Source organism: Homalodisca vitripennis, chromosome 5 (genome assembly GCF_021130785.1).
Source record: "Homalodisca vitripennis isolate AUS2020 chromosome 5, UT_GWSS_2.1, whole genome shotgun sequence".
NCBI lineage: Eukaryota > Metazoa > Arthropoda > Insecta > Hemiptera > Cicadellidae > Homalodisca > Homalodisca vitripennis.
The window spans coordinates 172,334,369-172,352,527 of NC_060211.1; the positions used below are offsets into that span (position 1 = coordinate 172,334,369).

Genomic DNA, 18,159 nt, shown 5'->3' on the forward strand with positions numbered 1-18,159 from the left:
ATTTTTCTAACAATATATTTATTTACTTTATAAATGTGTAAAAAGTAAGCAATTTATATAATAGTTAGAAATGTATTATTGAATAAATGTAATAATGTAAAAACATTGTACTGTAGTTGATTTTGCTAAAACTTTAATAAATGTTCTGTTGTGTAATATGTAAATTATTGTAAGTATTGTATTTTGTAATTATTAACTTAAATCAATTGTGACTGTACATATCTTGTTTAATATCCAATAAAGTCAAGCAGTCAGTTTATTCTTTAACTTTGTTTTTTCAATATTAGAGCCTTGCAGGAGAATTATTTATTTATATAATTTTAATATAGATACAATCAGGTCATTAACTTGAACATAATTCTCGTATTTTTTTAGTATTTCATTCATAACATAAAGAATTTTTTTTAATCTTCCAGATAAACTACAGAAAAAATATTTTATATTTGAGAGGCAATCCCCTTTTAAGCCTTATTCTGTTCGTCCTCATGTACCACTGGCCTGTGTACAGGATCTTATCAAACAGAATAAGGGGAAGAGTTGATACAGTACAAGGTCGATGGTGCAGATGAATAGTGCGGTGAAATGCCTGAGTAGTCTGGAATTAGTGTTTTATAGCTTTTATCATAAAAGCAAATGTTGTATACATTTATTAATATTAATTCAGCATAATTTAACAGTGTTTCTATTAGGAATATTTAGATTCCGATAGCCAATACTTGAATGCCTCAATACTAAGCAGTATCGAGGTATCGATGATTCTCAATGCTGCAGATCTTTTCACTCAATTCTGATTTCAGTCTGCTGTGTCTATTCACGGATGACAGCTGATCGACAATATTATGCAATTTACCTATCACTAAAACATCTTTTGCCGTACTTTGTATATGAAAAGGCGTGGATAGATAAACAAATTATTATTATTTTACATTTAATAATTTGATTTATGTTCATATATTTTATATGTATGTTTGTGTTTCACCACGTTTTGGCGCATATGTGGATCTCATCGGTTTCACGCAAATTACTGATCGCTGAAATGTGTTTTATCATACTTTCTGAAAACTCGTAGATGGGTAACCAAATCAATAAGTATCTAGTTTTGTATTTAGCTTGCAATTCCTATATCCTATGTCAAAATGTTATGCATTGCCGGGCATCTGCATGGACTTCTCGGCAGAAATGGATGAAATTTCTTAAAAGTTGTGTTATGCATTGATGCTTCACAGAAGCATTTTTAAATTAACAATCAATAAAAATCTAGATTTCATTATCTCTCAGTTTAAAAATGTATCTGAATTGACAGACCGAATTCAAAAGCAACAATGCTCTTTCAGGCATATTCCATTCATCATCTAGTTTAAAATTATTTAAGAAAATGAATGGTGATATTAAATAAGAATGTGTTAAGAATTAAGTAAATTCTTACAACTCAACAGGTTAAGTTTAATTTTACAAGGCAATAATTATACTTTTATTTAAATTATTAAATTTCGTACTACTTCAAAACAAAAATAATGACAACAGCTATTCTAGAGGATGATAGTACACAAACTAAAACTCTGGGTCTGTGTGTGATATTGCTAACTGCAGTATTTCATTGCTTCGTTGAGATTTTAATTCCTTCACTGGGTGAAAGTAAAATAATTTCCCTCAATATTTTGTGAAGTTGAGTCCCTTCAATAACACATGATTCTACTCATTGTGTGGCATACAAGCCATGCAAATTTTATCTAAGCAGAAATTTTACATGAGTTTATCTACACCAGGTACCGGTACCAACTGTTTGATTGAATACAAAAGGTTGACCAAACATTATACAACTTTGAACTTTAATTATAAGATGAGCTCTTTTTCCATCAAAGGCATCTTGTTCATTGCTGCACTTAACAAAGCACTTCTAACCTTCACCTCTCTTCCTACATCTTGTCTTTTCTTTCAGAGTTATGTTGATCTTGGTATGGAAAAAAATAACTCATTTTTAGTAAGCACTGTAAATCAGCTGAAAGTGTATTTGTGCTTACTCTAACAATAAGTGCTCTATGGAATTGCTCAATGTGTTGGTGGAAGATTCAGGATAGAAGACCGCATTGTACAGGGATTGCTTTTTTACCTTTTTACAATACTTACCAAAAGTGGTCTGTACAATTGCATTTCACCTACATTTCAGCCCAATCAGAGAAAATATTGCTATTCTCTTTTTTTTATTCTGAAATACCCTGTACTGGTGATGTCAAAACAAAGATAGTTCTTTGAATTCACTGAAGCCATAAACATTTTGTTTTTAAATTCTATAAATATAGGAATTTCACAAACAAAATTTCAGCCCAATCATAATTTTCTGTTGAAACAAAAAGATCAAATTATAAGTTTTAATCTGAAAACTATAAGTAGTGTCTTAAATTATATAATATTGTACTTGTATACTGAATTCAACAATTTACAGCTAAATTGCACATTATTTTTGTTGGAAATATTATTCTTATTTTACAAAATTGTGGGAATAAACTAAAAAATATTTCAGTCATTAGAATATATTTGTGATCGGGCTAAATTAACTGGAGAAAGAACGCATGGGATCTCAAACAATATGATATGCGCATTTAGAAGCAACGTTCATGGCTTAAGTGAAACTAAGAAAATATGTTAATTTGAAGTCATTATTATATATTAACCATTTCTGAGATAGTTTTGTTCATTTCAGTGGTGTAGGGGACAGGTCCATGCTTAGGGGTTCCTGAATGTAATATCGGAGCAGTTCTTATTTAGAGTTATAAATTTAATTTGTCTGTCAACCCCTTTTTTAAATTATAATGCTTTGTTTATAATATTGTAGAAATCATTGGAAATGAAATAAACGAATGAGTTCTCTACCAGAAAATATGAATGATGGTTTCGGGACCTTTAGCGAATTGACATCCTCGATACACCACAATACTGTTCAAGCAACAGAAATATGCAATGTCATTTTGTGGAAAACTTTCAGTAAATATTGACTGTTAGTCAATAAAAAGAATTAACGTGAATAATGCTGAGCCACTTTAAGTACTGCAGCCAGAGGAACCAGCTGGGAGGGTTAATATCGTGTTTACTTTTGTATTATTCAGCAATAAATTAGAAATAGATTGTGATTTTTAAACATAGAGCTATACTGTTTATTTCAAGTAAAAAGAATTCCCTTTTACAAAAATTTGTTTGGGACCAATCCCTATTGTGAATAACATCTTCCAAGATTTATTTAAACAGGAATTTACATATTTTATTTTTATTTGTTTGTTAAAAATGTTTATCATTTATGTCAATGGTTTATTACTCTTTACTCTCGCAACCGAAATACTAAAGATTGTGTAAAAACATACAGAGCACAATCCGCATACAGCACAATAATAGCTAGTGTTTAGACTGTACCACACACCACATGGAAGACAGCTACAGCCACATCCATGTGGTGTAATGCCACATTGTAATGTACTCAGTGTACATACCATCTAGAGTGTAGTTGAGACTGCCGCTACTGCAAGGTAATGTGTGTCCACCCCCACCTCCTATGTGTCCACTTCACGCTTTGGGCTGTCCATATGCTTACTGTTTGTGTGCTGTGTTTGTGTGTCTGGACTGTTTCACCTACAGTATAATGTCACAAAGAGGAACAAGCTTATTTATGTCACCTGCTTTTTCACACTTACACTGGCTGATCACAAAAGTGTATATTTACTTTTTTACGATTTAAAATTTTGTTGTTAAAAAATTGTGTTTTTAACTTTTTCATTTTATGCAAATTAATTTTTCATTTAAAAATTTTAATTTTTTTAATTTTTGTTAAGCTGTCTGTATTTTCTTTGTAAAGAAAAACACTAGTTTTTCATTTAAAAAAAATGTATAACAGATTGGTCAATAACGTAAGATAAAAACGATAATAACAAATCCTTCTCCTAGTTTGTACCAAGAATATCATGTTGCAAAACAAATTAGTTTAATAATCACTAATTTAATGGTGTACATTTTTTCCAAATTTCATTTTTATTCTAAATATCAAAGACGAAAAAAATGGGAGCAGACCTTAAGTTTAGGTTAAATGTATACTTCTGTTTGGCAGTTTATCTAGTTACAAATAGTAGTAACTGTTACATCAACAAAATTGTTTAATCTCGTAGATATTGAAATGTTTGTATTTCAGTAGAGAGATTAAACTCGTTAAACATGTTTGTTCACGTTTTACTTGGCTGTATGAAACAGTTATTCCAATTTGTGTTTGGTTTTCTAGCAAGTCTTAACTAAATTTGAACAGATTCAGGACGTGTCCAAACTTGAATAAAAATCTACATCATTGTGAGCTTGTTGCACAACACAATACCTTAACTGCCATTAAATATTGGGGTCAATAAGTAAGGATAATTTAATACGAATATAATTCAATCTTGGTCAATACGGAGGTTAATTCACCTTTACCTGGTACATCATCCTTCATTCATATTTGTCATCAGATACACATGGTTCTTAAGTTATGTCTGCACTTTTAAGAGCCGGCTGTAGATGACTAATAAAAATATCGAACAATTTTTAAAAAAGCGATTGGATACGTATTCATTTTACCGTTAAAATGAGAACATTCCCACAATTCTATATGACTTAAAATAAGGTTGTAAAAGTGCATAAAGTTTAATATTTTTCTCATAAGGCTGAAAACAAAATGGCCACCATTACAGCTTGCTCTTAAGTTTACATATATCCTGCACATATTTATTTATTGAGTGTATACTATAACTTTTATAGTTTTCTGTCTTTATGTTAACAAAATTTTAAAGATCGTATTGAAATTAGTTTTATTCCATAACAATTTCTAGTAGTTAAGGTTTAAAATTAATAATGATTTATTGATACAACACAAGTCTCAATTTTGTTTATTTAAAGTGAATCAGATGCTAATTATCGATATTAAGATAACATATCAGTTTATCACCGATAATACTCTGCTTTGTCATACAGCCAGTAGCAAAACGGTATTGACTGTGTAAATATACACCATGTGTAGAGCCAAGTGTGATGTTTCAAGATTAGCTAGGTATTTAAATCTCAGATATTTGAACTCATGTGAAGAATTAAGGTTTCTTAATCATGATATATTTTACTGATTTCACGATCTTTGCTTTTAGCTCAGTTAATCAAACTATTGAGACCACGATAAGGTGTTGTTTATTTACTTGTTTCCTGTCACAAGCTTTTTCTGTCACACATTTTTGTATTTACCTATTTTATATAACTAATGTTATTTCATTTAAAACTACAGTGAAAATCATGTAAACCAATATGTGAATTTTGTTAGTAATCTATCAAAATAATATTATAACCATAAATGTAGAAAGTCTGAAATCTCCATTTATTTATAGTGATTATTTTTTATTTCTGTTACGAGTATTAAATTTGGCACATTTTACAGAACACACTAGACATTGACGATCTACATGTTGTTGTAGAACTTGTAAATTAAATCATTTGAGCCTAATTTAAAAGTTAAAATAATTTAAATTCTTGATAACAATTTGGTTTTGGTCTGATCAGTAATTAAAAAATGGTTTACACTTAAGCAGGCTTACACAAAAACATACAAAATTAGATAACATTCTTAAATAACGCACTTTAATTTTTAATATTTTAATGCTGTTAAAAAGTGATGGTGCAATACACTATTTAAATACTTTATTTGTACATTTTTATTTTGAGTTTTCTTTGTCAGTTAACCCTTTGAATGCCATAAGCGAGTTAGTTTAACAAGCATTCCCATAATGCCCAAAGCGGGTTGTCCTGCAAATACATTTCAAAATAATAGAGGTCATATTAGTTGTTGAATTTGCCGCTAGATGGCAGGGCATGTCAATTATCCTGTCTACCGCTGTCTGCTAATGTGCAAACTGGATATCAGAGGATTAGCGACTGTCAGCAGCTGTTTCTTTTTTGTGCCGCGTCAGTATCCTCGCTATCATTACTTGAAGCTTATTTTGCACTCTAGCTTTGTCGATTTATTTCAAAGTTTTCCTTGGTCTAATCGTAAATATGGATTTGATTCCAATCGCCTTTCATTGAGTAGAGAATTGGTATCACGTAGTAAGCTCTTTAGTGATTTTTAAATATTTTTTGGCAAATTCACTTCAACCATGATCGGGGTGGTGTCAGACCTTTTGTTGGCTTTTGAAGGTAGGAATCATAAATTCCTATTTATTGTACAAAGAGACACAAAAACAAAACTTGAAGAAGCTGATAGATAATGTACTGATTTCCGCCATTACATTCAGTAGTTTGAGGTTTACCATACTAAAGAGATTTTTTTGTAAACACTTTTTCTACACTTTTTATTTTTTTTTACTTTTCACATAATTTTTTATTTATGTGATTTTGTAAGATAATAATGTTTGATCACAATAACGTTTATTGATTTCGTACATACTGGTACTTACAATGTAAAATACACAACAAATTGTTAAAAAATTATCCAACAAAGCATGAAACAGTTTTTTAAATTTGTTAAATCAACCATTGAAACAAATAAAAAAATACTTTGCATTTTTTTTTAAATAAGATTATCTTGTAAATTAGCACTAGGCAGCATCATAAAAAAGAATTTGGCATTCAATGGGTTAAATAATCTTGAGTTACATAATGGTTTTTATTAAGTTATAAAAATTTTTGTCTCTATTCAGTCATTTTAGTTTGCTAAATATGAAACTAAATCATCATAAATAAAAGACATTTAAATTAAATAGTTTGGTCAAAAATGTAATTAATCTTCCTTAATTATCTACACTCTAGCTAAAATTTGACCAAAATTTCACTTATTTAAATAATGATGTCTGAGATAACGATCATGTAGGCCACTATAACCATTTGTAATGTACCTGATCTTGACCATACCATGTTATTTTTTTATTTTCATAAAAGCTTGTAATAATTAAAATACTACTGTAACAATGAATTCTAGCAAACTTTAGTGTTTCAAAAGTGTATTGTTTAATATATTTCATGATCCATAAGATTATTTGATATTTGCTGTTCTCATCAATGCAGACATTTTCAAACTTCACCATTTAAGAAAACTTTTTGCTCTATCAAAAGAGGCTGTTGAAATGTAACATTCTCACATTGTATTTGACAGAATGAGCTTGAAATATCTTTGTATTTTGAAAAGTTTTCTAATTTAAAGAAAATCTTTTAAGGGATTTAGTAATAAACATTTATTGTGAACTTCAGTTAACTATCGTATTATAAATTCCTTAATTTCCTGTATGGTGTGAGTGATATTATGCATGATATATTTACTTTTTTTGCATGCACCAACAGCCCGAAGCAGTGAAGTCCATAAAACCCCATAAGGTTGAACCCCCTGTCCCTGCATCTAATCCCACATTTCCAGTAGTTTCTATTGCCTCTTCTGTTCCTATTGTCTCTCCACCCCTCCAAGTCTCTCCTGTTTCAGTTCCTTCCCCCTCAAATGTTGGCACGATGAGACCTGCTTCTATGCCCTCTACTCAAGCCGATGTACAAAGAGAACAAAAACTTTCTCAAGTTCAAACTAAAGTACCTGACGTTGATAATAAGTTTGACATGGAAAGTGAATCAGAAACAGGGAGTTCAGTTGACAGTTCGGAATATTCCACAGAAACAGAAACTGAAACTGACGATGAAAAGGGCGAAGAAAGTGTACAAAAATCTAACAGCAAGGCCTCGCCAAATTCTCAGCCATCAATAGAAAAATCTGGAAGAACTAAAGAAATACCAATTGAGACACAATTAGATTTTCCTGTAGAAACCAAGAAAGAATACAAATCTGAACTGAATATTCAAGTTACACCTAAGCCATCCAATTATACTCCTCTTATTTCTAAAATCACAGATACAAATTCTAATGTTCAAATTAAACCAGTAAAGTCGTCCGATGATACGGTTGTCGTTACCAAAGTCAAATCATTTGAACAGCCGCCATTTTACAAGTCTGCCGATCAGCTACAAACCTCCAATTACAACACATTTCCGCTGTCAAGTGGCATCAAAAAACAAGACAGGTCAGAATCAAACGTAACATTGCCCAGGACAGGAAGAAACGTAAGGTTTGAAGAGATGCCAAATGTTAGGAATATAATGGAACTTGACCATACTATTCACAAAAAACCACCACCTCTGTCCAATGTCAGTAAATCCATGCCATCGCTTAACTCACCAAAATCAGAGCATAAATTTCTCACTTCAATAACTGAAATACCAAGCCCCAGTCATGTTGAGTACACTAATATTCAGCCGACATACGCACAGTCTCTAGTTCATACAGTTGCCCCGACATCTCAGGTATATCCTTCCCAGGCCCCCTACAGAGTCTCCTCCCAGTTGAGTCATCCACCAGGTAACATTCCTCATATGTTTCATGGACAAGCCCCTGTCATGCCTATCATCTCTAATGGTATCGCCTACATACCAGTGCAGATGTCTTCTCCTCCAGTTCCCACATATTTCCCTCCAAATTCTTTTCCATTTTACTCACCTACTTCACCAAAGTCTCTGCGAGGTGGACCATTCTCACCAACTACACCGAAGCCACTGCATGATCAACATTTCAACCAGCAAAGTCATCATAGCCATTTTCCTTTTCCATCCAACAAAACCCCTTCAATGCATTCGTACCCAAATCAAACTGAACAAACGGTGAGTGAACCCTCCAGTAGTTACCCTGCACCAAGTTTCAACAGTATGATTCACTCTAACCAGGATTACTTCAGCTCGCACTCATTTCAAGGGTACAATCCAGAGAGAATGCCTCAACCAGGAGATTCAGTGGGAAGTTCCTCGGCAACTTCAAGTTTTGTTACTCCATTTCATCCCATTCCGTACGGACATCCACAAAGCTTGCCAAACAATAGCCAACAACAGTTTCCAAGTTACAACTCTGTGTACTCAGATCAGTACCCAAAAAGTACATTTTCTTCACATAAACATTCCTCCGAAGTTCAGTCTGAATCACTGACGAATCTTCAATCTAAACACGAAGAGAGTCATAGACATCAAACAACATCGTCACCTTCATCACTTCCATTTCTCACAAGGTCAACTGGATCAAATTCATCTGAAAATCAAAGGGACCCTTCTTCATCATCATCGGTTTTCGAAAGGAGGGAAACCACGCCGAAAGCTCCTAGGCCAAAGTCAGAAGTTTTCAGTCAAAAGAAACTTGTAGAATCATCCGCAAGGCTTGCATTTTTGAATAAAAGCCTGGAGAATGTCAAAACAGAAACAAAAGACATTTTTGAGTCAACTGATAGCCGAGAATATACGATGACGAGAGTCAGTGAAACTACTACAGTTGAGAAGCAAAGCCAAGCATCAGCCACTCCCACTCCTCCTCCACCTCCTGTTAACTATTCCACCCTCCCCTCACCCCACCTCTCCTCCCCTTCTTGGATGGAGATCTTTGAGTCTACTCCACCATTACTTGAAGGTTACGGTCTTCACAGTACCACTGTCACAACGCATCAGGTAGGTTTTCTCTCTTCAGTTTGTTTCATAAATTAAGTGATACAATTTTGTTAAGTGAAAGTTCAGTTTAACTTCAGCATGCTACTGTTCTCTTCAGGAAGACCCTTTACACTCGGTATATCTGGGTGTGTAACCATTAATGGGTTTAAAATCTTTGGCTACCAACTTGTCATTACAAGTCATACACTGAACTTGTCTAAGTTTGGTTAAAATACATGTTGTGATTCTATTCTGTGTTAAATTAATTTTTTACAGCATTCCAGATAAATGTCTTCAGTATACAGTAAAACCTGTCATCCGACTTAATGCGGCGAAGGAGTAGACCAGATATTGTAAAAGCTGGGCAAGAAATTAATGTGAAGAACGTGTTATTCATAGCAAATGCACTACTGATATCACAGTTAATGTTTTGAAGGCAGTACACAATTATGAGTTAGATGTTTTCAACATGAGTTCAATGGTTCTGTAGATACATGAAACAAGCGTGATCTTTTACAGAGTATGCACCAGAATCTCGATTAACTGAAACCTGACTAACAAAATTTCCGTGTTAAGTTAAATTGTTTCTGAACAAAAAATTAATTTCATATAATGAAAGAACCTCGCTCCCATTAAAATTTGGTAGAATAAGATGTTAATTTACTTTTAAAGTTGAAATTATCTTCACTCATCTATTAGAATAATAAACGTACATGTACTTAAATGTATTTAGATGTAATAAATCTGTTATGCTCTTGGAGTATAACTATAATCTCAATCTGCAGAGCATGGCACAAGTAATTCTACTGTTCACTCTGATGAGGTACAGGATTAATTCTTTCTTTAGTCTTAGATTTTTTACTCTGCCTCATCTGCCTGTTTCAGGAACTGGTATTTGTTTTCTTCTTTAGATGTTGTCATATGGTTATAGTTCTTGCGTACAACATTGTTGTCATCGACAATGACGTTTGACGTTAACGTTTTCGTCCCCCCTGTATCGACTTTTTGTGTTCCATGACTAACACGTTTTTAAAACTTTTACTCCTGAAGAAATTAAAAGAGTAATTGTCAGTTTTTAAAATGTTGTGTTCTGTTGTTGATGTTGTCAGTTGATATAGTTCTAGCGTACAACATTGTTGTCATCGACAGTGACGTTTGACGTTGATGTTTTCATCCCCTTGTTGACTTTTTGTTCCATGACTAACATGTTTTAAACTTTTACTCCTGAAGAAAAGAGTAATTGTCAGTTTTTAAAATGTTGTGTTCTGTTGTTGATGTTGTCAGTTGATATAGTTCTGTCATCGACAGTGACGTTTGACGTTGATGTTTTCATCCCCCTTGTTGACTTTTTTGTTCCATGACTAACATGTTTTAAACTTTTACTCCTGAAGAAAAGAGTAATTGTCAGTTTTTAAAATGTTGTGTTCTGTTGTTGATGTTGTCAGTTGATATAGTTCTGTCATCGACAGTGACGTTTGACGTTGATGTTTTCATCCCCCTTGTTGACTTTTTGTTCCATGACTAACATGTTTTAAACTTTTACTCCTGAAGAAAAGAGTAATTGTCTGTTTAAAAAAAATGCTACGTTCTATTCTTTCAGAGTTAATTGATTGCCAATAATGGAAGACAACTTAACCCAATATGGTCTGAAAAAGAGACAACGTGTCTGTTACTGGCACTCAGGTGATTAGTAGAGTGCCTTTGGAATGGTTTGTGTGATGTGAAGGTGGCGAGTATCAAAACTCAGTCAATTGGACTAGTTCCATCACAGACCTACAATATTGAGGCCAGTAACATTGTATTCTTGGCATTAACAATTACTTGGTGTGTAAATCTGGATCGGTTTGTTTCTGACTTTTCAGCGGACATGGTAATCATCACTTGGGTTTTCAGGTATAACTATATGAACTTAAGTAGTTCCAATAAGGTGAGCTTCAGGACTAGACACAGTAGTTTGAAGTGTCAAGCAAAATTTTTATATATATGGTCCCATTCATTCCTAAGATATCCCCCAGAATGATTGGCTTTGCTAAAGCTCAGCCATCATTGAACAGAAATGAAAGTTCATGCTTTCATAACATAAAAGTTGTAATCCATAGCTTTCTTCTCGAGATATCTCTCTAAGTGATTGATTTCACTAATGCTCAGCCTAATTCTATGATGGGCTGGCTCTCTCCACCATCAAACTACATCTTGCCTATCTAAAAATTAAAGTAGATGAAGTGTGTGTTTGTTATGCTCAATTTGTTCTTGAGATGTCCTGTGTACAGACAGAAGAAAAATTGTGCGAGCCTTATAAAGTCAAAGTCAAAGTCAAAGTCAAAATCTCTTTATTTACAAAATTTCATAGAGAAATGTATTGGCGTCAATAATACAATGTTTAAAGTTTAAAATTTACAAAATAAATAAGTTGAATTGAGCAGTCTTGATGTCTAAGATGGTCATGTGTCTTGTAGATATTCTTCCAGCGTGTAGAATGGTTTGGTCACCAGCCATCTATTCAGTGCCATCTTCAGTTTCTTGCCCTTCTGAGCCTTTATCTCGGTTGGCAGCAGGTTGTAGAGCTTGCGTCCCATGTACGATGGCTTCCTCCCGTACAGTGATAGATGGTGTGCTGGCAGGATGTAGTTGTCAGCATGTCGAGTGTTGTACTGGTGTACATCTGTTCCCCGAGGGAGTTCATTCATGTCGGCAAAACATAATCACTTCCTGGATGTAGAGGGCCACACAACTGTCAAGATGCGAAGATCCTTGAAACCTTCACGACAGCTTTCCTTGGGTCCTAGGCCTTTAAGAGTTCTTATTACTTTCTTCTGTATCAGGAGAAGTCTCTGTAGGTTAGTGACTGTGGTGCCTCCCCATATATAGCAATGCTGTACCTCAGATGTGATTCAAAAAAGGGCATAATAAGTTGTCTTTGCAGTGATTTAAATCACTAATGTGGTAAATTCTTTTGATAACAAAGAGGCTGGTGTTTAGTTTCCTGCAAAGGTTGTCAACATGCTGAGTCCATGAAAGAGTTTCGTCAATTGTTACGCCAAGAAATGTTGCCTTGGGTTGCATGTCAAACTTCTGGTAGGGCTGCAATTTCATCTCGTCTTCTACCGAATGCTAGTTGTTTGGTCTTGGTCATATTGACTACTAGGTCATTTGAGTGGCAGTACTGGTATGCCATATTTAGTGCAGTATATGAGTCAATTGCTAGCTCTTCTGCAGAGCTCCCAGTGAGCAGAAGAGTAGTATCGTCGGCGTACATTAAAGTAGAACAGTAGGCATTTAAGAGATGGAGGCATGTCATTGGTAAATAAGATAAACAGTACAGGGCCTATGGGACTGATCCTTGTGGAACTCCTCGGGCTTACAGGTAACGGTTTGGATCTGATGTTTTGTATTATCCCTTTTGCTATGATGTCTTATCTCCAACCACTTGGGTGCGTTCTTCCAAATAGCTTTTAAACCACCTGTAAGCAGAGCCACTAAACACCCAGGCTTTGAAGTTTTTTGCAGGATGAGGTTGTGTCCTAGGCAGTCCAAAGGCTTTGCTGAAGTCAAGCATTATGCCAGTCACAAGCTTTCCTGCTTCCAGTTGATCGCAAATGAACTCTGCCAGCTCAAGCAATTGCAGTTGTTGTGGATCTGCCTTTCACAAAACCCATGCTGACTATTAGTTAGCAAGTTTTGTTGTTTAAGGTAGTCCATCAGTCTCTTTTAATACAACTTTTTCTATTACTTTGGAAAAAGGTGGAGATCAGTGAAATTGGTCTATAGTTGCTAGGTGTCTTTTGGCAGTTACTTTTATGCTTAGGATATTACTTTTGCAACTTTCAAGGCGGATGGAAAGAGTCCCGATGATAGTGACTTATTTATGATGCTGACCAAGGGGGGTTGTAAGGGCTTCACTGCAGTGTTTAAGTAACTTTGATGATACTTCATCAAGCCCTGCTGAGGTTTTAGACTTCATGCTTTTAATCATAATTTGTACTTCTTCTGTAGTGGTGTTGTGAAGTTGGCTGAGCCTACAATTTGCTACATGGAGTGTTAGCTGTTGACCTTTTGGTGCTGATTATTGATGTCCAACGTTTTCTGTGCAACTTTGGTGAAGAATTCATTGAAATGTTCAGCGATTTCATTTGGATTGGTTGTTTCTTTTCCATTTATCTTCAGTTTCAGCTGCTCTTTGCCTTGTTCTGCACTCTTCCTTTCACTGTTTACTATTTGCCAGATTGCTTTTGATTTATTGTCAGCTCTGTTTATACAGTTTAGATGATGCCTGGCGTTTTAGCATTTTTAGTCTAAGGTCATAGTTTTTCTTAGCAAGGGCTGTGTCTGTTTTATGCAGGTCACTTCCTGTAGTCTGGTACTTTCTAAGGCATTGAAGATAAGTTTCTTTCAGTGTAAGAGCTTCACCGTCTTTATGGTTAAAATTTGGTTTTCTTCTTATTTCTGGTTTTCTTTTTAGGGCAAGCTGCATCAATGTATATTGGCCAGAGTATTTAAGAAGGCATTGTATGCGTCTTCAGCATTTTGGGCTCCAAAATACTCCAGCCCAGTCCTCATTGTGCAGTAAAGTTTTTAGAGTGTCAAGATTGTCCTTTTTCATTTGTCGTTGAATAAGACTAGAGGTTTCTGTTTTCTGTGCTTCAAGAGATATTTTACTCAATTGTGCGGTGTGGTCTGGACAAGCCTGTGTGTATTACTGTGGCATTGATGTTGGATTGCAGATAGGTTTGAGGCATATACAGTCTATGGAGGAGGTGGAGTTGTAAGTGATACTGGTTGGGGGTAGAGGCAATCTCATCATGTTATGGCTGGCCAGTGTTTCTTCAAGTTTTCGTGATTCATTATTTGACACTAGGCTGTTTACGTTTATATCACCCATAATGATTATTGAGTGGTTTTCAGCCTTAGTTTCTTCGATGATGTTAGAAAGAATGTCTAAGGCTTCATTCAATTTTTCGCTTGGAGATCTATATATGCCAGAGACGTAAAAGGTGTTGTTTTCCGTGTTGTTGTTTTCCGTTATAAGTGATAAGCATAGCTAATGCTCAGCAAATAATAGCTAGTGTGAAATATTAGTGAACCAGAATTTATGAACTTGTTGGACTGCCATTATAATTTTTTCTTCCACAGTAGACTTTTTATTTCTGATACCTTGTACATTTATGTTTTTCTAAAATGTTTAGACCTCCTAAGTTATTTCATTTACTTTATCCGTATCAACGTTTTCTTTTGAGTTTGTAAAGTTTTGGCACCTATAATCTTTTGTACTGTGACTGTTGGTGTAATATAACAGAGTGGTCAGCCAGTGCCAGCAGCTCCTCCGGCACCACCCCCAGCAGCTCCTCCGGCACCACCTCCAGCAACCCCCGTACAAGCTCCTCCGACCAACGCCAACACCGCTTCTGTCAGTGACAAGAAAAAGTTCTTTGAGAAGGCCATGGAAGAGTCCCACCACCCTTCACCCAAACCAGGTAAGTGATTAGATTCATGAAATGTTATAAACTAACAAATGATGCTTTAGTACAAATTTATTTAATTTGTACCTTTTGCATTAAACCTATATACAAACTGTATTTGTTTTTCAATATTTCAATTATGACATTTTTTAGATAGGACTTTGACAAATTTTTATTTCAACTGTTGTGAGTTATTAGTTTTTTTATGTATGGGCTGAATTTGTTTGTTTCAGAAAGAGTATTTGCCTTTTTGAGCCAGGATGAAGTAGAAAAAATGAAGCAAGAAGAAGGTAAAAATCTTGAAATTATGATAATAAAACTACATTAGATATAAACTTTTAGTTTATGACGCTATTATAACATTTTATCAGACCTATTGATTAAAAGGTGACGCTATTATAACATTTTATCAGACCTATTGATTAAAAGGTGTTGGTTTGATTTGAGGGATGATGGACTTCTTAATTCCCTGCAAGAACATAAAATTGTTGCCAGAACTATGACATAATTTCACTACAGTTAAATTAGCTGTCTACCTCATCGGGCTAAGGTGGGTAAGCCGGGAATGTTGCTAAGGAGCCAATATAGTCTGTTGAATGTTAAACATGTTTCCCTTCTAATGTCATAAACAGCCTGGAGTATAAAATACTGCTTATAAAAATATTCAAATGTTTGTGCTACTTCTGGATATCTGCATGCCTTTATGTGGAAACAGTAATTTTCCTAAACAACAAATAAGAAAACAAAAATTTACTGGTCATCTAAAAACTTCTTTTAGTGGCCACTATGTAAGTGTGTTTGATATCATATAATGAAGTAAGCGGACTTATATGAGTAAGTTACTGTATGGAGCTCACGAGTAGGTGAGCGGGAGGAATGCGTCCTTCACCTGTCAATCACTTTTCATGCATTTCTTAAAACATTGTGCATGCTAGACTATTTTACTTACGTTTTTGAATACAATAACATTATGTGTTTATTTTGTAAGTACAATGATTTATGTTTACAATAATATTATTAATCATATTGTTTCAGTTGTTCTTGTTTTGTTTTAGTTTATTAGACTATTTTCATTGGTTAGTAATTCTGATGTTTGTAATTATTTTAATATGATTATAACGCTGTTTAGTATTATTAATTGTATTGCTACTTTTGTAGTTATCAATTTATTTTGTACGTTTAAACTACATGCACTAAAAAAGGATTGATAAACACAAATAGAAAAGAGTCGGCTGCCTTGTATTACTTAGTATGAATTAGGAATTAAATAGACACTACACATATGTTAAACGAACGTTTATATTTAAATTATAATTAATCAATAAATTTTGATAGTTAATTCCCAAATTACAAATACTGATTAAATAAATATTGCATTAAGTTAACTATACAGGTAACAACGACTAAAATTACACTCTTAAGTGAAATAAGGCACATGAACACAGGGTAAACAAAGAGGTGACACTTAAAAAAGCAGGGACTAAGGTAGAGGGATAAGGGAAGGATAACAGCATGTTTTTGGAATGGTTAGTTTGAGAAATTCCCTGGAATCTACCCCTCACTACACCACATGTGAGCTCCCTACATTACATAGTTATTCGTGTTTCCATGATCAGTCAATTTTTTTGCTTTATCAACAACATCCGTTTTGAGGCCCCATTTTTTGTACAAGTACAAATTAGATTTTTGATTTTATATGAATATATAAGATAATGATTAAAGATTTGTTGTTATAACAAACTGTTTAATTAATATAAACAACCAGAACAGCGAGAAAAATCAAAGATTAAGACCAATTAATTATGGGTAAGTAGTTGTTTTCTTTTGGGCCATAATGTGTGGAATTAATTTTCACCTCTAGTTAGGTATGAAAGTTCTAATTTTGTTGACCATGGTTTGAAATTGTAAAAAGGACACAATGGCCACTGAATTCCCATCATTAACAATTGAAAAATTTTTAGTTATTTAAATGTATGTTTAAAATTGAAAAGCTTATTTTAGTCTTTGATGGATTTTTATTTGTGTTACCAACCAAAGGAATCTGGTAGAATATTAATACCCGATTTGTTATACTCTTTAACATCTTAATTTATTTTCTCCAGACAAGAAGATAGCATCGCTGTCGAGAACAGAGCTGAAGACCTGGAGTCATCACACAGACGATGAGGATGTGGCCATGGAGCTGGAGTCTGACAAGTGAGTGATTTTGTGAACTCCAAAACACTGTATCAATAAAATACTTTTCCTAAAATCATCTGTCTGTATGTATCATGTTTGAATGGAACTGCATCCATGTATTTTGTTTATCAAAACCACAATAGAAACAAACAGAACTATTTTTACTAAATTTAGTTGATGGATGTGGTTAGTAAATATATCTCAGAACTGTTTATATTTTTATCTAAAAACTTGTAGTTACTTGTTTCAATATCAAACTTTCGAGTTTTTCTAAAAATTAATGCCTAATCCTTTTAGAGCCAGGTTCGAGTCTGTTCACATTTTTTCCCTTGTGGCCACCTAAATGATTTGGAAATGTTAAGTAAATGCACGTTAAGTTATCAATTCATTCTTAATAGTTTTTTTTATATTGTGATAAAATAAACTTCAATTTAATAGAGCAATACAATAATTTTTAATACGTTAGTCTTCGTAATTCGAGGTAGACGGGACCGAGTCTATCTCGAATTACCAACCACTAACAATTACACGTAGCATCTTGAGAAAAGGGAGTAGTTAATTAAAACCACTGTTTAGTTTAAGTAATGAAAGATTACATTTATTAAAGTAAAATTAAAGTATAAAAAAATACAATATAATTTTATGTACAGTAGACAAGTTTTACTTAAATAAATATTTAATGAATTAAATGCTTTAACGAAATTTTAACTGCTCAAAAGAAAGCTGTAAGAGTTAATTCAGGAACAAACCCTTTAGACCACTGTAGGCCCCATTTCGTAGCTCAGGGAATACCTCCGGTAATAAGTTTGTATATTTTCGATTTGTTATTGTACATTATGAAAAATCCAGATAAATTAGACTTCAGATCCAATATTCATAACTACAATACTAGGAATCGAAATAATTTAGAAATTGAATTTAACCCTCTTAGTAAAACCATGAACGGTCACAAAGTAATTTCATTGTGAATATCTCTAAAATAAAATCTTTTTATTCGTTAACTCATTAACTTCGATTAGCATAACTAATTATT

General features: G+C 33.6%; 1 protein-coding gene across 1 annotated transcript in view; it reads left to right on the forward strand.

Annotated features, from left to right (window-relative positions):
• LOC124363172 (protein lap4-like) overlaps positions 1-18,159 on the forward strand; it is a 92,171-nt gene that overhangs the window by 62,597 nt on the left and 11,415 nt on the right. Inside the window, 4 exon segments of the mRNA XM_046818318.1 lie at positions 7,330-9,513; positions 14,786-14,963; positions 15,182-15,238; positions 17,051-17,144. Of these exon segments, the coding sequence (XP_046674274.1) occupies positions 7,330-9,513; positions 14,786-14,963; positions 15,182-15,238; positions 17,051-17,144 (2,513 nt within the window).